Source organism: Pan troglodytes, chromosome 8 (assembly GCF_028858775.2).
Source record: "Pan troglodytes isolate AG18354 chromosome 8, NHGRI_mPanTro3-v2.0_pri, whole genome shotgun sequence".
Taxonomy (NCBI): Eukaryota; Metazoa; Chordata; class Mammalia; order Primates; family Hominidae; genus Pan; species Pan troglodytes.
The window spans coordinates 46,154,937-46,180,490 of NC_072406.2; the positions used below are offsets into that span (position 1 = coordinate 46,154,937).

The 25,554-nt window shown below is 42.2% G+C and overlaps 1 protein-coding gene across 5 annotated transcripts in view; it reads right to left on the bottom strand.

The window, feature by feature from the left end:
* NRP1 (neuropilin 1) overlaps positions 1-25,554 on the bottom strand; it is a 157,134-nt gene that overhangs the window by 24,399 nt on the left and 107,181 nt on the right. For 3 of the 5 annotated variants that reach the window (XM_507736.8, XM_001143690.7, XM_054660976.2), the window contains exons 7-11: positions 23,920-24,075; positions 19,499-19,643; positions 11,182-11,513; positions 5,382-5,526; positions 997-1,101 (exon numbers count right to left, since the gene is read on the bottom strand). In XM_507736.8, the coding sequence (XP_507736.2) occupies positions 997-1,101; positions 5,382-5,526; positions 11,182-11,513; positions 19,499-19,643; positions 23,920-24,075 (883 nt within the window). The remainder of the gene's footprint in view (positions 1-996; positions 1,102-5,381; positions 5,527-11,181; positions 11,514-19,498; positions 19,644-23,919; positions 24,076-25,554) is intronic. The other 2 variants (XM_001143771.8, XM_054660977.2) reach the window with 1 other exon arrangement.

Consider the following 25,554-nt stretch of genomic DNA (forward strand, 5'->3'; position numbering starts at 1 on the left):
TAATTGGAAATGTACTCTAGGACATTTCCTTCCAGATTTTGTACGAATGCATTAGCCAATAACATGGCTTTATTATGAAGTTACATGGTAACGCCTTCAGTTTTGCCCATGGAAATTAATTATGTGGGCTCTCCGAGTCCCTTCTGGGTAAAAATGCAGACCTGCATTCAAAAGCTCATGTTTAATCTCAAATGAGAGTCAGATGCTATTGAAACTGCATTTTGACCCAGGGAGCAGTAAAAGTCCCACGATACCTTTTGCAACCACAGGGTGAAAACCCTAGTGCCTTGGCCAATTTCCAAATGGTATAATCCCATTTCTCCACTTGCCTAATATTTCCTCTGCCATTCCAAGTGGAAGAGAAGGTCACTTCCTAGCTTTTAGGGTTTTAGGAGATTAGAGAGTAATACTCTAGATTAATTAGTGAGACATTTGGCACACAACATCTCTGATGTATTTGCTGGTCGGTGGTGATGTGAAATAGCAGCTAATTCTGCCTTTGTAAATGTTAATGTACAATGATTTACCAAATCCCAACTTAAAAGCCGCACTTCAAATATAAGCCTAACTTTATCCATTTGTTGGATAAAGGATCCACTCAAAAAAACTTGTCCTCATTAGAAAATGAAAATAAACATTCTGAGGTGTGTGGTTACGTAGGGGCAGTGCACGTGTTATAGGGGGAGGGGGGTCTGAAAATAAGGATCAGTTTAGTACATTTAGCCATGGAGAGATTCTTATTCAATTAAGATAATCCTAGCCTTTGGCTCTGGAAATGGCTCAAATTATTGTTACAAATGGTTGTGGCTATTAAGAACAACTCATCTATCCAGATGACATGAGGAAATGAAGATGCACGTGTTCTGGCAAGGCAGCTTCTACTCCTGGGCAGCTCTCTGCCATGCGGAGTTACAAGCACACACACAGGCGTTAGCTGGTCCCAACTACGACGTGAACTGAAATGGTACAGCAATGGGATGAAGATGGTTTCTGCACCTGTGAGCTGGAAGTCATCACCTGTTCCACTGTGGCAGTTGGCCTGGTCGTCATCACATTCATCCACCAAGTTCCCGTTGGGAGTGGTCGGTCCAGCTGTAGGGGCTGAAACAAGATCCAAGGATTATTATCTCACACCTTGGAAATGTATTCTCAAGCCTCTGGCTGTTGGATCTGCTAACGCTTACGCAGAAAACTTTAATCTGTGGTAAGAAGACCAGGGGCGTGGTTTGCCTCTCTTTCAGGAGCTAGATATACTTGGATTCTGCAGAATGTATAATAGCAGAGGCTGCTTTGTTTTGGTATTTGATTCATATCTGCTGAGTAGAGTTGGCTGCCTTAGCATTTTATACATTGTTATCTACATAAACATCCTTCTTCTGAAAAGCTCTTGAATTCTCACTGGTTATTTATTCAGGACCCTGGAGTTGAGAACTTTGAAGACAGAGATTTTGCTTGAAATGTTTTCCCTTTCATTTTCAAGGTGTTAGAGCACTCACTTGTCATAAATTCTTTTATATTCTTAGTATTGACTATGTTTGCTAAGTTTATATTATAATTCTTCCCCAAAGGGAGTCAACATTCACATTTAGTGCAATAGTGTTTTTTAAAAAAAAAACAAAAAAACACAAAAAACAGTGATTCCATTTCTCTTTAAGTAGCTTCTCAAACTGTGAGCCCTCTCTCCAGGGCAGGTGTGTGAGAGAAGTTGTCTCAGATATCCCGGGGTCATTTTACATGAACTCTCATAGGACTGCATTCCACTGTTCACAGGTATTCCCATATCTTTGAATTTGCAGTTGAAAGGTATCCAATATTAATCAAAGACTGCTTCTGAAGTCCTTTAAATTTCGTTCAGATATTTTTTTTAGCCTGTTACTCATTTTTGCAATCTGTTTAATATTTTACAGTTTTTGGCATTACGTTTCACTTTACAAGACTTGAGATAATGGATAGTTCTCGTGATGGCTGAGAACCATACAAGATGTTGGTGGCTGGGGCCTGTTCTCTTCTCGCCAGTAGGAATGTGTCAGTAACTGCTGCTTTCTTAGTAAAAATTTGACACTGAATGGTGCTGAAACACCAAGCAGAGTTACGGCACATGGAGAAACAGAGCCAAGTTTCAACTTCTTCAACGGCCCAAAGATACACACCAGTAATAACTAAGAAGTCACCAAGTGCAAATAACATACATGCCATTCAGGCCTGCAATCCAGACTTTTTTGTAAAACACATACACCCGAATTCTGGCCTCTATTTATTGCTCTTGCTGAATCAGTAGTATCTCCTCTGGCAAGCCAGATAGTTGTCTTTCTTCCCTAAGCTCTCCTTGCTCCAGATAATGTGCTACCTTTAAGTATTTAAAACTCTATTCATTTTGCTGATTTTTCTGCATTCATCAAGCTGTTTCTAAAGGGGAGTTCCGCATTGTAAATGGCCCGAGGTAGTCCCTAGATTCACTAGATTCAATGGAAAAAAAAGGAGGAAGCAAATGATATGTATGTTCCAGTTTTACTATTTGAAAATATATTATCTTCTATGGTTCTTTATTTCTTTTTTCTTTTTTTGAGATGGAGTTTCACTCTTGTCACCCAGGCTGGAGTACAATGGCGTGATCTCAGCTCACTGCAACCTCCGCCTCCCTGATTCAAGAGATTCTCCTGCCTTAGCCTCACGAGTAGCTGGGATTACAGGCACCCACCACCACACCCAGCTAATTTTTGTATTTTTAGTAGAGACAGGGTTTCACCATGTTGGCCAGGCTGGTCTCAAACTCCTGAGCTCAAGTGATCTGCCTTGGCCTCCCAAAGTGCTGGGATTACAGGCATGAGCCACCACACCCGGCCTGTGGTTGTTTATTTCTTAAATGTAAGTGCTAGCACAAAATAGGACAGACACTCCTGGGAGGCTGGAGTGGACTGCATCTTTCTCCTGCATTCCCTTAGGTGTCTCCCCTAGAACAAGGCACACAGTAGATACTTAATAAGGGCCTGTTAACTGATTGAAGGGAGAAGAAAAGCATTCCTTTTCACCAATCATATCAAAAAGCTTTGACATTACTTTCCCCAGATGTTTGTTTCACATACGGCCCAGGGCAATGTCCTCACTTTTGTGAGTGCTTGGAAACATCTGTAGGCAAATCCCTTCACCAATCATTTCTACCTCACTACAGAGATGACACTAGAGAGTGGAAACTCTAACTTCCCAATGAGTCCTCATTGCCTGCTGCCTAGACAAGGCCGATTTATCAAGACAGGGGAATTGCAATAGAGAAAGAGTTTAATTCGTGCAGAGACAACTGTATGGGAGATGGGGGTTCTATTATTACTTGGGGTTTAGGTTTTGAAGGGTAATTTGGTGAGCAGGGGTTGAAAAGTGGCAGGTGCTCATTGGTCAGGTCTGAGGTGAAATCACAGGGAGTCGAAGGTGTCCTCTTGTGCTGAGTCAATTTCTGGTGAGGGACACAAGACAGGATGAGCCAGTTTATCGATCTGGGTAGTGCCAGCTGATCCATCAAGTACAGGGTCTGCAAAATATCTGAAGCACTGATCTTAGGTTTTACAACAGTGACATTATTCCCAGAAGCAATTTGGGGAGGTTCAGAGTCTTGCAGCCTCCAGCTGCATGACCCCTAAACCATAATTTCATTTTTTTCCCCCTAAACCATAATTTCCAATTTTGTGGCTAATTTGTTAGTCTTGCAAAGGCAATCTAGTCCCCAGGCAGGAAGGGGGTTTGTTTTGGGAAAGAGCTGTCATTGTCTTTGTTTCAAAGTTAAACTATAAGTTCCTCCTAAAGTTAGTTTGGCCTATGCCCAGGAATGAACAAGGACAGCTTGGAGGTTAGAAGCAAGATGGAGTCAGTTAGGTCAGATCTCTTTCACTGTCATCATGTTCTCATTACAATTTTTGCAAGTGTGCTTTCAAAACTGCCACCAGGCTGTCTTTTCAACTCTCCATTCACTCCACCTCCTAAATCAGCATCGCCTTCCAGAATCCAGGCTACAGATTCGCATCCAGGGAGCAGACTCCTTTTCCAGATGACCACATTTCTCCATGAATTGAACGAATGCATCTGCAGTGAGTGGAGTCTGCCCATCTCTTCTTTTTCTTGGCATGCTTTGCCAAAGCCCTGGCACATGGACATTCTTGGTCTGTGTTGATAGTGCCTGGATAATTTAGGGGTCTGGGGCATGACTACAGATATGGAAACAACCACACGGTGAAGAGTAGGAGAAAATGACCTGCTTTTAAATAAACACATTGAAAAGTAGCTATGAATTATTCAGGGGTATGGTGATTGATAGCTCAAGATTCTGTCATTCATAAGAAAAGTTTTATGTATTTAATGTGCTCAGGAATGTAATTATATTTGGTAGCTCAAGACACAAATAATTTTAAAATTGCAGGAAGGTGACATTAAAAAGCATTCTTCAAAACAACTGTGAGCATATATGCTCGGTTGATTACCATCTGGATGCCTACAATAGTCATTCTTGAAGCTAGGCTGGAGCAAGACCTCTATGGGGATAGAAAAACTGGTGTAGGTTACTCAGTTATGCCCAAATCTAAGGCAGATGGGGATTCTAGTGCATAAATATATTAAACGGTACAATAACCAACTCAAAACATTCATTTCATTCATCATATGTTCAAAGAGAGTGCAGCCATGGGGTCAGTGCGTGGACTGAATTTGTACTTGATATGACCATCATATAATAATCTAAGTGTAGGCAGTAATGTCAGTCTACTTTCAGACACGTTGTCTCATGTAAAGTTCTGTTTCTCTGCAGCAGCCTAAGATATTCATCCAGAATAATGTCTTGATGTCTTAGTCTGTCAAACGCTGCTTTCTGTTTCTATGTGCTGGTAATCAACACTGCGGACCGAAACTGGATCAGACACAGACCTCTAAATAATATTTAAAAGGCAAAAGTGGTTGCCAGGGGTTGAGGGAAGTTGTCTACTTTCTGGGTAAGGGGTTTTACTTTGGAGTGATGGAAATATTTTGGAACTAGAAAGAGGGTAGTTGGTACAACTGAATTGTAAATGTGCTAAATGTCACTGAGTTGTTCCCCTTCAAGAGGTGAAATTTATGTTCTATGAATTTCAACTCTATAAATTATCTTTTTTTTAAGTAAAGAGAGACAATCTCATATAATCCGAGGAGAGTCATGCAAACAACCCAAGACAAAAGTAGGACTGTGAAGGTGCTGCCTTGTGACCTGTGTCAGAGCTTTGAGTCTCACTGACGGGCAGGCACCGAGATAAGGGGCCTCCCAAGGGAAAAGGGTAGGCAATTTGCAAAGGCACCATCAGGGGCATAAATGCATGGAAGAAGAAATTTAAAAACGGATGAGAAGTAACTCTGGAGATCATAATTACCTTCCACTTCACAGCCCAGCAGCTCCATTCTGAGCCCCAGTCCGCCATGAGTGGCTCTCTCGGGGTAGATCCTGATGAATCGTGTGGAGAGAGCTGGAAAAGTCCGCAGCTCAGGTGTATCATAGTTGTTGTTGCCCTCAAAAGACTGTGAAGCATGAAAAACACAGGGCATTAAGGAAAAAAATAAAACAGAGCTCCCTTTTAGCAACTGTTTCTTCCCTCCTTCAGGACTCTGAATAGGGCAGAGAAATTGGCTTCATTTTACCACTTTGTGGTACATCTCTTTCATAAACGAGAAAGGAAAAAAACAATTAAAGCTTCTCTAAGAAGTGACAGATGGCATTTATTTATTTATTCATTATTATTATTTTTTGAGATGGGGTCTCACTCTGTCGCCCAGGGTGGAGTGCAATGATGTGATTGCACCTCACTTCAGTCTTACCCTCCCTGGGCTCAGTGATCCTCCCACCTCAGCCTCCTGAGTAGCTTGGACTACAGGCACCCGCCACCATGCCTAGCTAACTTTTGTATTTTTTGCAGAGTTGGGGTTTCACCATGTTGCCCAGGCTGGTCTCGAACTTAGGGTCTCAAGTGATCTGCTTGTCTCGGCCTCCCAAAGTGCTGGGATTACAGGCATGCGCCACCACGCCAAGCTAATTTTTTGTGGAGACAGGGTCTCATGATGTTGCCCAGGCTGGTCTCAAGCACCTGGCTGCAAATGATCCTCCTGCCTTGGCCTCTCCAAGTGCTGGGATTACAGGTGTGAGCCACTGCACCTGGCATGAGTTGGCACCTCTTTTGAAGTGTATTCCTAGCTTGAAGTCCCTGTGACAGTTTTCAGGAGCTTGGCCACCCACTGCCAGTGCTGCTGCTGGCTTTGTTTCCTTTTCACATGCACGGGAAGATCAAAATCCTTGGTGGAATTCTGAGAAGATGGAGCAATGACTAGGCCAGTTTTCCTTTTCAAGAAATGGATGAGCCTCCTTATATCCTCTTCTCCAGCATCATTCTTAATCCCATTCCAAATGGGAGAAGGCGGAGGGGGAGGAGGAAAAGAAAATTGTCTCATCATAAGGAATGTCCTTTTAAATATCAAACATTGCATGATGTTTGATAGAGTAAGGCATTGTTCTAACTGCTTAAAATCTATTAACTCATTTAATCCTCAGAACAACTCATTTTGTCATCTTCCTATAATATTGAAAAACCGTAAAAGTTCCTCAATTGTTTATATAGAACCTGATCTATGATTCCTAACACACCTTTCCACTGAAAAAAAATCTCTAAGGTGAAAAAGAAAACTGATAAAATGGTCCATTTTAGAGCAGCCTTTTTTTTTTTTTTTTTTGAGACAGAGCCTTGCTCTGTCACCCAGGCTGGAGTGCAGTGGCATGATCTTGACTCACTGCAACCTGTGCCTCTCGGGCTCAAGTGATTCTCCTGTCTCAGCCTCCTGAGTAGCTGGGATTGCAGGTGCACACCAATATGTCCGGCTAATTTTTGTATTTTTAGTAGAGATGGGGTTTCACCATGTTGGCCAGGCTGGTCTTGAACTCCTGACCTGAAGTGATCTGCCTGCCTTGGCCTCCCAAAGTGCTGGGATTATAGGTGTGAACCCCCATGCCTGGCCACGTATTTTTTAACTATTCAGAGATTTTAAAAACATGTTACATTTAATTTTACAAATGAAGGTAAATTCTCCATGAGGTAAATTCTGTATTATGGTCCTTTTACAGACAAGGAAACTGAGGCACAGAGTAGTCAAATCACTTGCCCATGGCCATACACACAGCAAGTGGCAGGGCCAGGACTCAAACCTAGCTGGCCTTAACTGGCGCCCTTAACCACACCACGATGCTACCTCTGCCCTTACAAACCATCTAGTCCAGTCTCCTCATTTATTTATTTATTTTTTTAGAGATGGAGTCTTGCTCTGTCACCCAGGCTGGAGTGCAGTGGTGCGATCTCAGCTCACTGCAACCTCCACCTCCTAGGTTCAAGCGATTCTCTTGCCTCAGCCTCCAGACTAGCTGGGACTGCAGGTGCCCACCAACATGCCTGGCTGATTTTTGTATTTTCAGTAGAAACGGGGTTTCACCATGTTGGCCAGGCTGGTCTCAAACTCCTGACCTCAGGTGATATGCCCGCCTCGGCCTCCTGAAGTGCTGGGATTATAGGCGTGAGCCTTCGAGACAGCCCAGTCTCCTGATTTTAATAGGTGAAAACACCACGGTCCAAAAAACATCTATGCCCAAGGCCACACATTTAGTTTCATTAATTTGTCTTTAATATGATGCAAATTGGGCTAGTAGACCTGGTAGATCAGATGGAGTGGCTGGCCGGCCCCAGGCCATGCCAGTCAGGAGTGGGAGCCATGCCCAGTAGCTGTGTCAAGACATCATAAACCAGCCGAATATGTGCTTGTTCGGTGGTGGAAATGTCATAACAAAACAGTGGAAGCATGTCAGTGAAGACAGATTGGGTAGGTTGCAACAGAATCAGCAGGTTTCTGAGTTCTAGAAGTAAATTAATTGGCCTTTTCCAACTCAGAAAAGCCTCTAGGAGTTTAAAAATGCATTGCTCATACAGGCCTGCCTCTTCCAATTAAAATTTCTTTTTTTTTTTATCAAGAGTAAATTCACTATCGGGGTTCTGCACTTTTATAGAACTGCAATTGCTGCCAGTAATTGAGACTCTGACACATATTATTGTTAGGCCCAATTAAGTTATTGTCAGTAAGATGCTAATTATAATGAAAATACCATTACTACATATGCAAGTTCTGTCTATGTTAACATACCTCCAAAGATCACAGGAGAAAAGCATTTATATCTATGGAATCCCGGGCTCATCTCTTCATTTTAACTTGAGCAAAGAATTAACACAATGTAAATACATTATAAAAGCTGTCAGTGCAGAGCTGGGAAGAATATTAGCAATGAAAACCCATATGGAACTAGGCTAACTGATATAATAAACTTACTTATGAATTCTTTGTGTTCTGTTGCTAATTATATTTTAGAAGATGAGGACTTTGAGTGTTTGGACCTTCTCTCTGTTGCTAAAAAGTCTAGTTAATTCAAAGATTCTGATATAGCTTGCCCATTACCCACTATTTTTGGGTTAGAGAGTGAGGAAAGGGCATTGAAAATTTAAATCCATCCAAGTGCTGTGGATTTCACAAAACAGAGTGCTCATTTTACTTTTACATAAAAGGTACTTGGCATCTTAAGAGGTAGCCTTCACTTGTAAAATTAAATATAGCATGTTTTTAAAATCTTGATATAATTAAAAACCATGTGCCGCTCTAAAATGGAAGATTTTTACCCATTTCTTTTTTCGTCTTAGAGATTTTATTTCACTGGAAGGGTGTGTTAAGGAATCATAGATTAGGCTGTATATAAACAACGAAGAAGCTTTTACGGTTTTCAGTATCATAGGAAGATGATAATGATGGATAGAACCATATTTTAGAAATAAACCCTAACACGTTCATCCAATCTTGAATTGAGTATTTTGTGAAAGTTGAAAGATGTATATTGGCTTCTCATGGAATTCAGTGCTGGATTTACTACGGAAGAGTGATAGCTTTAGATCTGGTTGCAGACGCATGAATTATATAGAGACGGGGAAGCATGTGATGCATCCTATCAAAAGCATATGGTGACTTGTTTTCTTTCTCTCTCAGAGCCCTAGTGTTGAAGAACATGTCACACCAGCACACGCCGCCGTCGCCAGCAGCAGGAAGTTGTTGATTTGCAGCATATTCACACTTTCTGATGCAGTCAGAGCTCACTGCTTCTCAGAACAGATCCACTCAGAAGGAACTCCAGTTTCTGATGTTTATTTTACTTTTTCTTCCCCCCAAACAAGGCACAAAAGGGGAAAATGAACGGGACACAAGAAAAAAGGTAGCTGCACAGAGAGATAAATATAACACTGAAAATATTTTAGAAACCACAAGTTAAGGAAGGGAGAGATGGGAGAGAGATTCAGATATTTCTGATGGCACCCAGCCCTGTCAGTGGCCCGCTGCTCTAGTGGTAGCCAGTGGCCTGTCGGGGACACGGAGGTTTCCTTGGAGCCTTCACATCTGGAGGGAGTGGGAGCTGGCAGCACAGCCTGGCTTCTTTGCTGCCTGCAATGCCTCTGGCTTGAGTCACTATATTAAGCCATATTCCCACACTTGCTTAGAGTGGGAGTGAGGGTAATATTCCCTTCAATAAGCTAAAATCTGTTTTTCACAAGAGGAGTAGGTCCTGGCCAAAGCAGGGATGGAAAGGCTAAGACCAAAAGGCCAATTGTATTGGTGTGAGAAATATCATCGCTGAATATAATTCCCACACTGAACACAGAACTTAAACTGCTAATTGTCTGTAGGTTGGTCCGTATTTGAATCCTAAACCAGCTTCTGGGCCACCCAGCACACTCCAGGGTATCCTTTCCAAGTTGCTGTTGCATGTTCGCAAATAAATTTAGCCATCACTCTAAGTAAAACATAATGACTGAGGTTGATTTGTTGATTTGTTGGTTGAAAAAAATTGGTGGATGTTGGAATGGAATGTTTTTGTGTTGAGATTTCCTTTTCTTTTCACTGGATTATCAAGAGCCTACTGCATCTTAAAAGGTTTCAATGCATAAAGAAATATACTTAAGCATTATTCACAATAGCTAAAGGTGACAGCAATTCAAGTGTCCATCAGTGGCTGAATGGATAAACAAAGTGTGGTATAAACACACAATGAATATTATCCAGCCTTACAAAGGATGGAAATTCTGACACAATGCTGTAACACCGATGGCCCTTGAAAACATTATCCTAAGTGACATAAGCCAATCACAAAAAGACAAATACAGTATGAGGTCCCTAAAATGGTTGAATTCACACAGACAGAAAGTGGAGGTGGTCACCAGAGGCTGGGGGCAAGGGGACTGGGAGTTGTTGCTTAATGGGTGTAGAGTTTCAGTTTTGCAAGATGAGAAAGTTCTAGAGATTGGTTGCACAATATACACATACTTAACACTGTTGAACGGCACACTAAAAAGGTTAAGATGGGAAATTGTATATTATATGTATTTTATCACAATTAATTTTTTTTTTTTTGAGACGGAATCTCACTCTGTTGCCCAGGCTAGAGAGCAGTGGTGCAGTCTCAGCTCACTGCAACCTCTGCCTCCCGGGTTTAAGCAATTCTCCTGCTTCAGCCTCCAGAATAGCTAGGACTACAGGCACACGCTACCACACCCTGTTAATTTTTTGTATTTTGGTAGAGATGGGGTTTCACCGTGCTGTCCTGGCTGGTCTCGAACTCCTGAGCTCAGACAATCCGCCCGATTCGGCATCCCAAAGTGCTGGGATTACAGGCGTGAGCCACTGAGCCTGGCCCACAATAAAAATTTATAAAAGAAACAAAGCACTTAAACTAGAGGTAGGTTTGAGATGGGGGAAGGGCAGACCCAAATGACCGAGTGGTATCTGCAAGGGGTTCTGAGCGCTGGCTGGATGGCTGCTGTCAGCCTTGGGCTTCCCCGTCTCCTGTCTGCATGTTGAGCTGTCTGTCCATCCCTACAGCCAGGGAATGGGACCAGCAATGCAATTTTTTTGCATGTTATCTCAGACATCACTTTCCATGCCATATTCCTGTCTTCCTAGAATCAAGGGTCTTACTGATCCCATCACACACCTCCTCTAATGTCATGGCTGGAAGGAAATAAGAAGCCCTTCCTCGGGAGAATGCCAGAGGCCCTTGATTGAAGTCAAGGGCATAAGGGATGACCTCCTCCAGTCCCCAGCCCTCACCTTCGCCTTGCGTTTGCTGTCGTCCATGATCATCTTCCAGTCCGAGCCGTTGTTGCTGTACCCGATCTTGAACTTCCTCATGAACACCTTGTTCTCTCGGTGCTTCCCACCCTGAATGATGATGCCCCTCACGATCTTCTCCTCCCCCAGGTCTATTTGGAGCCACTCATTGACGTAGGAATGAGGTGCGGGTGGCAGTGCCCAGCCAGAGCGACTGGTTACCAGGCGGATGTTTTCGGGCATCCAGTTTCTGTCCCCTTGGTTGGATGATGTGATCTGGGAGTCAGAAATAAGTCCAGACACCATACCCAACATTCCAGAGCAAGGATAATCTGGGAGGTGAAATGAAACAGATAATGTAAAATGATTTCCTGGGCGACTCCATGCTAAGAAATAAAATACAACATATGGAATAAAGACATGATTTTGTACCCAATCATACACAATTTTCAGTCTCTGGATTATTTTACAGTAAATCTTTCCTCCCTCAAACCTTCCTCCTGCTCTGTCAGAATTCCCGTCTCTAAACTCACATCCCAGTAAGGCAAATCTTCAATAAGAACATACATTTCCCCCGCTTTGACATCTTCTAAGTTTAACATTCATATTTCAGTCTCTTTGGTATCCAGAATTCATCCCTGGATCAAGTACTGGCCCTGCTTAAGAGAAGTTCATAGTTTATGATGGATTGGAGATATGCACAGAAGTCAATCCGATAGCAGGAAAGTTGCTAAAACAAAGGTAAAGAGACAGTGATGCAGAGGTAAAGAGAACGAATGCATACTCAGCCTGCAGAGGTAATAGAGGACCTCCCAGGGGAGGTGGCATTTGAATTGAGTGTGGAAGAGTAGTGACCATGATCCCCCACAACTGTTCTCCCCACCCCTATTTCTAATTGCATTGGGGACGTTCCACATGAATGTCTCATTGTCATCTCAAATGTACCACAAGCAGACTAAGACAGTCCTTTCCCCTGGATACTGCATCCTTTCACTGAACCCTGTCTTTTAATTGGTGGCATCACCAATCATCCACTTCCTGCCTAGCCATCTCGTCATTTCCGTTTTGCTGCCAAATCCTGTTGTTTTTATTAAGTACAAGAAAGCAACAGAACTCTTGTTGCTACCTTCCTTTCTTCTGGATTTATCCTGATCCGAGCGCTCTGGCCAGGGTGCTACATCAGCTCTTGGTTGGCCTCCCAGACCCCACTTTGAATCTCCACTACACCACCTGCTATTTAAATTTTCAGAAAATGTTGTTTTAAGCATGTCATTCTCATCCTCAAAAATCTCCACTGCTAAGTGAAAGAAGCCCAACAAAAAAAGGACAAATATGGTCTGATTCCATGGATATGAGTAGCCTATCACTAGATCAGTCAGATTCGTAGAGACAGAAAGCAAAATGCTGGTTGCCAGGGCTTGGGGTAAATGGAGATTGGGAGAGTTAGTGTTTCATGGGTGCAGAGTTTCAGTCTGAGACAATTATAAAATTCTGGAAATAGTGGTGATGCTTGCACAGCAATGTGACTGAACTTAATGCGACAGAATTGTACACTTAAAAATGTACAATGATAAAATTAAAATGGTTAAAAGTGGTTGAAAATTGTTAAAGCGGTAAATTTTATGTTATGTATATTTTACCCCGACAATAGAAAAGAGATATCTTTTGAAAATGTACCATGGTTTTCCATTATTGATAGGAAGATATCAAAACTCGATCTGGCATTCAAGACCCTCATTTTGACTTCATCCCATTTGCCTAATTTGATTTTCTATTGCTGACAATACATCTCAGTTAAGCAATTCTCTTCTCATACAGTCTAGATGTCATCCTCATCATTGCCTTTGCGCAAAACCCAGCTTAAGACTCATGAAGAGAACTTTTCAAGCTACTCCAGCTTTTATTCTGAGCTCTCCCTTCTCAGAAATATGATGTAAGTAGCACAGAGCTCAGCATTCCACTGCTCTCTAAGGCTTTAAGATTGTTAGCCATGTACCCACAGCTAGATTATAAGATCTTCAAAGGCAATGAACAGCATCATAGACCTTTTTATGTCTTCTAAAGCAGCCCAAGGAGCTTTTGAGCACAAGGAGAGTATCAGTTGTTGATGAATTCAACGGTGGCTTAATGACAAAATGTCCAACACTTCAATTATTTTCCTTTAGAAACTGTACATCCTAATCAAGAACATGCGCAAGAACGATAACCTATTTTTCTTTGAAGCAACTCAATTCTGAGTAATATAATAAAAATTTAGCCTAAAAATATAACTACCCCTAAGTGAGAGGCAAACATCTAATGCAATTAAACTAAGTCCACATTATCAGCTGAACCTTAAGAATTCATTACTCAGATACTTTCCACATGAGTTCTATGGTCCAGATCATGTCGTTTCTTTACTCAGACATTCAGTGCCTTCTTGTCTAGAAATTACACACGTTATTTTCAATCAGGCGTGCAGGCCTGCCATATCATGTCCTTGCAAGGCCTCTCCCCATTCACTCCTTTAACCAGTGCCAATTGACATGAAGAACTTCCTTACTTCTGGGAGTTTGGGAGCTTTCTTTCTATTCCCTCCACAGGGAATTCCCTGTCATGTTACCCTTTTCCATTATCTGAACTGCTTAAAATCCTGACCTGTTTTCAAATGCCACATCGTTTACTCAGTTTTTCTATTCTCTGCAACTGGATACAGTTTTCCATTTCTGGGCCTCTTCACACCACTTTATCTGCATTTCCCTTCTTTCTTTCTTTCTTTTTTTTTTTTTGAGAAGGAGTCTCGCTCTGTCTCCCAGGCTGGAGGGCAGTGGGGCGATCTCGGCTCACTGCAAGCTCCACCTCCCGGGTTCACGCCATTCTCCTGCCTCAGCCTCCCGAGTAGCTAGGCCTCCAGGCGTCTGCCACCACGCCCGGCTTATTTTTTGTATTTTTAGTAGAGAGGGGTTTCACAGTGTTAGCCAGGATGGTCTCGATCTCCTGACCTCGTGATGCCTGCCTCGGCCTCCCAAAGTGCTGGGATTACAGGTGTGAGCCACGGCGCCTGGCCCCCCTACACCCCGGCCTTTTTTAAAATTTTTATTTATAGAGACAGGGTCTCACTCTGTCACCCAGGCTGGAGTGGAGTGGTGTGATCATGGCTCACTGCAGCTTTGAACTCTTGGCCTCAAGCAATCCTCCTGCCTCAGTCTCCTGAGTAGCTAGGACTACATGTGGATGCTACCATGATTGGCAATTTTTTTTTTTTTTGGTCTCTCTATGTTGCCCAGGCTGCTCTCAAACTACTGGGGCCAAGAGATCTTACCACTTTGGCCTCCCAAAGTGCTGGGGTCACAGGCTTGAGCCACCATACCCAGCCCTCAAATGCTGATGAGCACATTTAGTTCTTTGGAATGCTGCTTTCTGCCTCCGCAGATTTTAACTTCTTTGAGGACACGAACTAAGTCATATTTTTCTGTTTTATATGACTCTTCATGCCCTCTTTTATACATAGTATTTGCTCAACAAATATTTGTTGAATGAATCAACTTAATACAATGAAAGGCAGCTGTCATTTTCTCAAGTGCCCTTTCCTGTAACTTAACCACAGTATTTGCTCCAGGCTGGGATCTGGAAACCAAGAATATACTCAGTCGGGATTAAAAAAAGATTTACAAAAACAATTTTACTAAGGGACTATGAAACTGTAGTGTTAAAAATAGAGTGCCATTTTTTGGACACGGTGTTCATACCTGCCTGATTCCAAACAAGCTTTTAGAAAGGCAATGTTTAGCTGGTAATGGGGACCAGATGTTACCATTTGGAGGAAAACATAATTAACTTGAATACTGTAAGGAGAGCAGAACCGTCACCAGATTAATGCCCTTTTTCTAATGCAGACTCGGCTGGGGCACAGTTTCTGTATTCACAGACTTAGTGATGCCCTGTCCCCATTTAGCCAACATATCCATGGTGCAAAGTGAGACTGTTATTCCTTCCACATAGCTGCCTCATTAAAAAAAAAAAAATGAAAAGGCAACTTGATTTACCTTTGACTGAAAACTATGTGACTCACTTTTAACAATAATTTGCAGAAAAATTACATTAACAATTAATTCAAGGTTTGAATGAGATGCTAGCGTTTAACTCTGTCCCTTCGTAGCAGGCTGGTACAGGTCAGCCCGGTACAGGTCAAACCCTTTGGAAATAGTGTTGCCAGATTTAGCAAACAAACAACAAAACAAGAAACAAGATGCCCAGTGAAATTAGAATTCAGAGAAATAATGAATAATTTTTTAGTATACGTATGTCTCAAATATTGCATGGGACATACTTATTCTGAAAAATTATGTCTTGTTTGTCTGCATCAAATTTAACTGGACATTTTGTATTTCACTTGGCAGCCTTGTTTGGAAAGCTTAAGACCACTTCAGGGTGGAAGGGAGAAATGAGTTTTGTAATGGAGGATTGAGGTGGTTATTTTCAGTGATATTATTTTACAGTAAATCTCTGTACTCAGCTTTAATGGAAAAACTGAGGTATACTGGTAAATCAAATATCCAGTTAACCAATTTCCAACGAATGAGAAAGTAATAACTGCATTCGATGGGAGACCCTGAGTGAGCATAATTTAATCTTTCCTTGATGACTCAGAAAGTACCTCTGGATATTATGGTGTCTGAGATCATCATTGTGAATTCTGATTGACTTAGCAGCACATGAATATGTGTTGAAGCGCTGGGTAACAGACTTCTGGTTAATAACAGAAGATAGCAGAGTTCAGAGTGTGTTAAGCAGCCATCGTCCGACGTGATTTCCATCTCTGCCAAAATGATGAAGCCTACTTTGTCAAAATAATGAAAATGCCCTTCATCAATCACCTATAAAGCAGAATGGTTTGTTCCAATCTTATTTTCTTTATATCTCTATATGGTGACAAACTCTGAATTTTCCAGGATTACTATATTTCTTTTTTCTTTTTTTTTTGAGATGGAATCTTGCTCTGCTGCCCAGGCTGGAGTGCAGTGGCCAGTGGCACAATCTCGGCTCACTGCAAGCTCTGCCTCCTGGGTTCACGCCATTCTCCTGCCTCAGCCTTCCGAGTAGCTGGGACTGCAAGTGCATGCCACCACACCTGGCTAATTTTTTGTATTTTTAGTAGAGATGGGGTTTCACTGTGTTAGCCAGGATGGTCTCAATATCCTGACCTCGTGATCCGCCTGCCTCGGCCTCCCAAAGTGCTGGGATTACAGGAGTGAGCCACTGCGCCCAGTCCAGGATTACTATATTTCTAAAAAATAATTTCTGAATCAAAAAATTAGGGTAAAACTTGGGGCTTTAGTGGCTTTGGAAGCCAAGTGATGTGTTCAAGCAGTAACTTTTCATTAGGTAGGCTTAAACAAAATCCAGATTGAATTGTGACTACTGAACAGGGTGAAAATTTGAGGTCCAGCTGCTTGTTTCTCAGAAGGCGTGCATAAAACTGCACTTCCTTCATTCAAAAGTAACCACCAAGCATTTGTTATGTTCCAGGCATACAGGACACAACAGAAAATGAGGCAAACAGGTCCCCTGCTCTCCTGGACCATCTAGTCCAGCAGGAATACTGTAGTCCTCCTTTCATTAATCTCTACTCAAGGGGACCTTTGATTTTCATTTCAAGAAAATGAAAATTATCTGCTTCTGATAATCAAGAAGAAAAACTTGAAATTACTGTCTTATTAGAGGCTCTGCTTGCTGGGGCATATGCTAGGTTCAATACATTGAGTGCCATGTACTATTTTAGTCTAACGGGTACCATTTAGTGAGCACTTAGTTTAAGCCAGGGGTGTTCCAAATTTTCTTTCATTTACTCCTCATTATAGTTGCATTAAGGTGATCCTCACAGACCAGAAAAAGGAGATCAGAGTGAGTCTCAATGTCTTATCCATGGTCCGTCATGCACACATTAAGTGGACAGTCCACAGTCAAGCCTGGATATGTCTGCCTGCCTTCTGTCCATGTGACTATCGTAACGTGTTAGCCTCTCCAAAAACCTGCTTGTGGCAATTATTTGGAGACTAGAGACATTTTACTAGAGAGAAAATATTTAAAAGTATAGTGGAGACCATGATTAAGAGACTAGCACTAGGAACTGAAAGGACGCACCTTATATGAAAAATAGCTACTTAATTATGTATGAAAATATTAGGATATGCTATTTTAGACATCTAAGTTTACATAACTAGATCATTTAACTGTTTTTAAAAATTGAACAAATTATTTACCTTCTTTGCTCACATTCCTAGCATCACCTCTCAGGGAAATCCTTGTGAAAATTGAAAAGGACAGTTTAGGTATAAAAAAAATTGTATTCAACTAAAAGGATGTGACATAAATCTCTAAGAGCCTGGAAATTCAGAATTTTGACTAACATGTTTGGAGTCTTTATGAAGTTTACCTCATTTTTTAAAATACAATGACATCAGATAAGGTTGAAGAAATGGGCCAGAAATTTCCACCCAAACCTCAAATGGCCTTGTTTCTACAAATTTATGAATAACAGCACAAATTTGTAATGCTCTGAAAATGACCTAGAACTTTCTGTCATCTAACTGCTGATCAAAAATAAAGCCAAGGTTATATCTAACTTTTCAATGTCCTTTCTTCTTTCAAACCCCTCTCCACCCAATTCCTGCCTCTAAGGCCTTGAACTTTCTAAATCTTAGGTCCTAAAATAATAAACAAGTCTGTCTGTGGGATGGAAATAAATAAATTTTTCATTAAAAAATCAGATGTTGGTTTTTACTTTCCAAGCTGAACTCTACTATAAACAAGTGTAGTTTTTCCTGTTCATTAGCTCTTCTCAAAATTGCTTGTAATTTCATGGAATATTGCCAAAGTGATTTTTTTTCCTTCCAAAGTCAGTATCATTCTCCTCTAAAAACAGTTAAACTAAAGAGGATAAACAGAAAAATGGAATAAAAAATTAAATACCCTAAATACATATATAACATAATATTAAAGGTAGTTCAAAGACTTTTAGACATTGCTTGCTTTTAATTACTTTTTAGTGAGTGGGTCAACTGATTCTGTCTTTGAACTTCCAAGCTTACTATAAAGATCACATTGTACTGGTTTTTTGTTGGTGGTGGTTGTTTCAATGAAAGTTTGGCAATGTATTTACTAAAATGGAAAGGAATTCTAATATGACTGCTATATACTGCAGAATATAACATAGTCATGCAAGAAAATAAATGGACAGGCTGGGCGCGGTGGCTCACGCCTGTAATCCCAGCACTTTGGGGAGGCTGAGGCATGTGGATCACCTGAGGTCAGGAGTTCAAGACCAGCCTGGCCAACATGGTGAAAACCCATCTCTACTAAAAATACAAAAATTAGCCAGGTGTGGTGGTGCACTCCTGTAGTAGTACCAGCTACTCAGGAGGCTGAAGCAGGAGAATCGCTGGAACCTGGGAGGTGGAGGTTGCCATGAGCCGAGATCATGTCACTGCACTCCAACCTGGGTGACAGAGCAAGGCTCGGTCTCAAAAAAAAAAAAAAAAAAGAAAAACAAATAAAAAGATAAAGCTGGCCAGGGGCAGTAGCTCACACCTGTAATCCCAGTACTTTGGGAGGCCGAGGTGGGAGGATAGCTTGAGCCCAGGAGTTTGAGACCAGCCCAAGCAACATAGGGGTTACAATTAGTTGTCTACACTGGTGCCCTCATGTTGTCCAACATGTATTCAAGAGGCTGAAGTAGCAGGATCACTTGAACCTGGAAGGTTGAGGGTGCAGTGAGCTATGATCATGCCACTGCACTGCAGCCGGAGTGACAGAGCAAGACCCTGTCTCAAAATAAAGAAACAAAGAAATAAATAAAACTGCTGGAGAATCTTTCATGCAACAGTTACTTATTGTAAATCTACTAAGTAGTAGTCAGCATCCAGGAAGCAGAGATGAACGGCATGATACTTGCCTTCATGGAGCTTACAGTCTAGTGGAAAAGGTACCAGTAAACAAGCACCTACCACATGCCAGGCTGTGCTACGTGCTTATATCCATTATCTATTAATAATGCATCATCACAACTAGGCTGTATGGCATAAATTATTATGACTATTTCCCAGGTGAGATAACTAAGGCTTTAAAAGGTAAGTATATTGACCAAAAAAATCTGCTAGTGTGTAGTAAGGCAGGATTTGAACTCGGATTTGTCTAAATCCAAAGTAGATGCTTTTAATTGTCAAATAAAAATGATTGCATTTACAAACTTATTCACCCTGTATTTAAAGGTTTGCATAAATCAAAACAAGACAATCTTCGACTTAGAAGATTCAGTCTTCAATCTTCCACAGCTTACCTGTTATCTTGCAACCATATACTTCAAATCTCATAGATATGCCAGTTTCCCAAGTTGCAGGCTTGATTCGGACAAATCGAGTTATCAGTGGTTTGGGGAATACTGCAACCACAACATCTGTGGGGTTGGTGTTTCCCTGAAAGAGCTGTATGGGGGAAAAAAGTGCCTTTCTTTAGCAGAGGTTTTGGATTTAAATCCATAAATGTGTTTTCACAAATGGTTGTAAAAATTATTTACAATTTCAGTGTTGTCGATCAAGGATGAGATGGCGTTAATAACTCGCCATGTTAATTTTTTCAATTAGCAATCAGAACGATGTCTAATATAGAATACTGTCCTAATCATCGATTCAATTTTCTGAGAGGCTAGAGTCTTTAAAAGCACTATTATATGGATAATATTGATTAAAGAATGCATGCTATTATCTAAAAAGTGTGAAACTATTAACTTTACCAGAGGACCAAAATAATACTGTAGACGTGTCATGGGAACTCTCACTGTTTGACTTTCCCAAGAATCCCCAGAAGGGATGCTTTTTAAGTAAACTATAGGGCCTGGCTTTTTGAAATTCTAGGTCGTGTTTGCAGCTACAGTACTAGCTCAAATAGCGTTCTCCCCTTTGACTTCATTCCTTGATGGAAGATCTTGTCCCTCACACTAATGCGTGACTTTAATCCTTTTTTGATTATTGGTAAAATTATGTTTTAGTGGTCAAAGTCAAAACTGAGTTATAAACTATTTTTAACTAAAAATCAGTTTTTCCAGGGCTTGTGCTTCAAGATTGATTGATTGATTGATTGATTGATTGATTTAAGATGGAGTCTCGCTCTGTCAGCCAGGCTGGAGTACAGTGGTGCGATCTCGGCTCACTGTGGCCTCCGCCTCCCGGGTTCAAGCAATTCTCCTGCCTCAGCCTTCTGAGTAGCTGGGATTACAGGTGCCCACAGCCACACCCAGCTAATTTTTGTATTTTTGGTAGAGATGGGGTTTCACCATGTTGGTTGGCCAGGCTGGTGTTGAATTCCTTACTTCAAGTCATCCGCCTGCCTCCATCTCCCAAAGTGCTGGGATTCTGCTTTTAGTTTTAAATTGAGTCATTTTATTCTAAGAAAGATGAGGCATGTGACTGCAAATGTAATGCATGCCAGGCATGAATGGATGTTTCCCACAAGGACTCGTGGGGGCCACTCTGCCTGGGCGGGGGGCTGCAGCAGCATTCTCCAGTAAGATCTCTGAGGACTAGAGAGTTTACCATCACAGAATACTCTGCCTCCCCTTTCCTGGATTTTAATTCTGCCTTGGGTTGGGAACAGCCCGTGGGACGGTGACATTTCTCAGTCCCGTGCCTCATGCATTCAGCACTATGCTTCTCAGCACAGCTGGGTCAGACACCTCCTTTTAGGCTGCATAACTGGAGCATCATGGGGCTCACTCGAGGCATGCAGCTTCCTCCCCATCTTTCCAGGTGAGGACATGAAGGAGGTCTATGGTTTCCCAAGTCCTGCTCTTCCACCTGGGAGAAAGGGCTTGTGAAAGTCGGGCTTGTGTTTTCACTTTATTGAATTTAAGTGGCCTGCACAACTAAAGGTGGTCAAATGCTTTACAGAGTTGGTTGTGGCTGGGTGTGGTGGCTCATGCCAGTAATTCCAAAACTTTAGGAGGCCAAGGCAGGAGGATTGCTTGAGGCCAGGAGTTTGAGACCAGCCTGGGCAACATAGTGAGACTCCATCTCTCCATTTAAAAAAAAAAAAAAATTAGCCAGGCATGGTGGTGGTGCATGCCTGTGGTCTCAGCTACTTGGGAGATTTAGCTGGGAGGATGGCTTGAGCCCAGGAATTTAAGGCTGCAGTGAGTTATGATTGCACCACTGCACTCCAGCATGGGTGACAGAGCAAGACCCGGTCTCTATTTTTGTTTAAATAAGTCAGTTTTTAGCCTGGTCTCTCTCTTGAGATGATCTGATATCCTAATTTATCCCAGCCTGTGATGGCCTTTTGATTTCTGCCCTAAATCAGCATCTCTCCCTGGAAATCAATCTGTGTGGGAGCATTTTTGTGTGACAAAGAGTAATGGGCAGCTGCCAGGGAAGGAGGGCCGCCAATGATGGTGCTCTCCTTATGGGGGCAACGAGTGCTTGTCCGAGGGAGACCAGAAGTCTGGCAGGAGAGTTGTGTGCCCTGGTGCAGGCAGAGGGGAGGTGCATTTTCCTCCCACTGAGGGAGTTTTCTGTTTGCTGAAAATCATGTTTTATACACATTCTCTCCAACATGAAGAGGGTTGCTGGAGTTTTTGGTGGTCGAAAGCTGCACTCCTGGAGCAAAGTGGGAATGAAGGTAGAGGGGTTCAGCCCCTAAAGTACAGAGAAAGGTGGGGTGGGCAACAATCATGAGGCTCTAGGTGGATGTTCTAATTTCATTTAGATTTCATTAGATTCTGATTTCATTAGATTCAGCTAAAGTGCTCAGAACAGATGCCAAGCTCTCTGCCGACTCCTTCCTTATTCCTTCTGCCTCTCCCCCTGAAGCCCTTCTGTGTGCCGGGGGTTCCCAGGGCAAGCTGGGGGCACTGTCAAACACCCCTGGAATCTGTGGGTGCTCTCCGACAGCCCCCCTCTTCTGGGCCATGCAAACAACCAGTGGACAACAGTTGAAGAAAACATGTTGGTGAAATAGCCCGTATGGTTTTTTTTTCCTTAACAAAAAATGGTCATGTTGCTATTTTCTTTCAGCCCTCTTATCTGCATGCATTCCAGTATAAAGATAATGAAATACCAGTTAAGTTTATCACTTAGCATGATCTTAGACCTTTCACCTCATGGTTCCATTTTGTTCTTTTTTTTTTTTTCTTCAACCTTTAAGTTTCAGGGTACCTGTGCAGGATGTACAGGTTTGTTACACAGGTAACTGTGTGCCAAGGTGGTTTACTGCACAGATCATCCCATCACCTTGGTATTAAGCCCAGCAGCCATTAGCTGTTTCTCCTGATGCTCTCCGTCCTCCCACATACCCCGATACGGACAAGTCCCAGTGTGTGTTGTTCCCTGCAATGCATCCATGTGTTCTCATCATTCAGCTCCCAGTTATAAGTAAGAACATGTGTTGTTTGGTTTTCTGCTCCTGAAGTAGCGCTTATTTTAAAAAGAAATGGCCTGACAGTCTAAGGTCAGCTCTCCCGGCTCTCTCTGGGTTCTTTGGCTGGTAGGTGCCTCATTAGAGTTAGTGATTTTTTATTTCCTTGAACCTAAAGTATGTCTTCGGAAATTTATTCCCAAACAAGAATCAGTCATGAAACTTGGGGTCAAAATTTACTCACTTCATCTCCATGAGCGTTGACTAGGAAGGTTCTTGTACCCCAGACAAACTGGTTCCATGTCCTCCAGGACTAGACAATGGCCTTGAACTTGCCTGCCCATAGCATTTTCCTCCTACAGAACAGCTGTCTATCTGTAGCTGCTTCCATCTTGCCTGCCCTGTCCGAGAGTGGGGGTTTCACTGCTAATCAAAGGGAATTAATAGATTTTCTCACTTCACACCCAGGGGGCTTTTCTCAGTTCCAGATCCACAAGGAGAAAATCAAGTACGTGAATGCTCAAAAGAGAGACAAGGACAGGTTAATTGGCCTCTTCCCAAGCCCATCATTGCAAGCTACCTGGATCTTTGCTCCTATCCTCATCAATTTCCTGTGTTTTGCTCAGCCTCCAGGGCAAGCTTTTAATTTCTGGGAGATGGTGAGTATGAATTCTCCGAAATCTTTTGATTAGAAAATCAGAGCAAGTGTAACTTCAAATAAACAGGCAGGCTGAGAAAAACATCTCTGTTCCAAATGAGCTAGGGCAGAGCGCCGAGGGACACGGTATGGTCTGTGCTGCCTCCTTGGTTGAAAGCAGTATGGAGGTAATGTGTTATTCGTGTGATCTGAGGGAACACAATGAAATACCTTTGGTTCCACGCGTTCTTACAAGAAGCAGTCAAATGCACTTGTAAATTAGTTTGTGAGCCACAGTAGATAGATGAAAAGATGTTTTCTAAAACTAGCTGATTACAGACAGAAAGAATCTATGAAAGGATGAAGAAATCGAGGGGGGAAAAACAACAAAACCCCAAATTCCTAAGGTTCTAAGAGGACAGTGTTTATCCCACGCAGAATCTGTGTCCCCATGGGGGGCTTACAGCAATTCTTGAGTCTGACACTTAATTTGGCCTGTATTGACTTTTTTTGGAAACATTCACATAATTTCCTCCCGGCTTCTGGATCTGGGAACATGAGAACCCTTGGTTAGATTTAAACCTCTAATTGCACTTTTCATTTCAAATCAATTCAAAAATAAACCAGGCCAGACAGAAAGCTACCAAACAAACAAGTAAAAATTGATCATCCATTTAAAAGACCAAATTGGTTGCCACGGTGGCAGCCTAACTTACAACAGGTTTGTTTCCTTCTTTTATGGTGATCCAGTCTTCCCCGTTGGAGCTAACGTCGATCTTGTAAGTCTTGACATAATATTTCTTCTTGGTTTCTTTTGAAATGGCGCCCTGTGTCCCGACAGCCGTGACGAAGCGCAGAAGGCCCAAGTCTACCTGCAAGACAAGTACAAGCGTGGTCAGTGCACCATCCCTGCAGCACGGTAACCCAAAGCATCTTTTCCGGTGGGCTCCACGTTGTGGCTTTCATCCACCTGGGATCAACAGGGCCTAATTCCATCGGGTGTCCACAGTCCCTGACTCCTCTCTTCCATTCCTTCTAAAAAAAGGCAAAGGCATGATCAATGTAAACCAAAAATAAAATTCTAAGTCCCCTGACCATCTAAATGGACACCTTGTCCCAGCAAGGGCATTCCAAAGCTAACCTGAAAAACTAGTTCAGGCTATGATAGGACAGTGTGGGGGTCAGACAAGCCTCATTATTATACCCTCATCTCTGTTGGAATTAATGATAGAACAGCTCTTTAAGTCGATAAGAAACATCTACAACATATTATCTCTGAAGCCTGCTACCTGGTCTTTACCTGTACGTTATCTTAACCCAGACATTCCTAAGTCTTTAGACAGTAACTTAACTCTTTCAACCAATTGCCAATCAGAAAATCTTTGAATCCACCTATGACTTGGGAGCTCCTGTTTTCAGATGTCCCACCTTTCTGGACCAAACCAATGTACATCTTCTATGTATCTGATTGATGTCTCATGTCTCCCTAAAATATATAAAACCAAGCTGTACCCAGACCACCTTGGGTTTATGTCCTCAGGACCTCCTGAGGTTCTGTGTCACAAGCCACTGCTCACTCATATTTGTCTCAGAATAAATCTCTTCAAATATTTTATAGAGTTTGACTCTTTTTGTCAACAAAAGACAGCATGGCCTTAAGTTGGTTCCCATTGTTAGGAAGGCCAGGAAAAGACCTTTCTCACTGTTGCAACCAGGATTGCTTGATCCCTGGTGCAAAAGAGAAAACTGGATTCAATATCATACTTTCCAAACTGCACATTCATATATGTCATCTTGCAAAGAGAGAATCAAGACAAACAAGATAAACTCACACAATGGATAATGGAGAGGCCTGGACTTGAATTCCTGTCTAACATAATCCCATTTCCCCTCTGTCTTTGGCATCCTACCTCCTTCCGCATTAAATGCAGACTGAAACGATACTGACTTGAAAGCTCTAAGGGTGTTGTGGTTTGGGAGAGGGGCCATAGATTTATAACTTGGGATGGAGTAAAGAGGAAGAGGGTAAAGATTTCTGTTTCAGCTTTAGATTTCTTCCCTCCCCACATCTTCCTGTGGCCTCTCTCCTTGCAGCTCAGTTTGAGAGGCAGGTGGATTCCAAGTCATCAGGTGGGGGAGACTGATGTCTCTAGGAAACAACTGCTTGGGCTTGCAACCTTCTCCTGGTAAGTTTCCAGTGGAAAAACTCCTCAACACGACAGGCTTGCCTTCATCTCTCACTAGCCTGTCTCATATCCTGAGGGGTGGGGCTCTTGGAAGGCATCAGAGTAGTGATGACCAGAGGGTGACTGAAATCTCGAGGGTCTGTGATTTCATCCCAGCACCCTGTG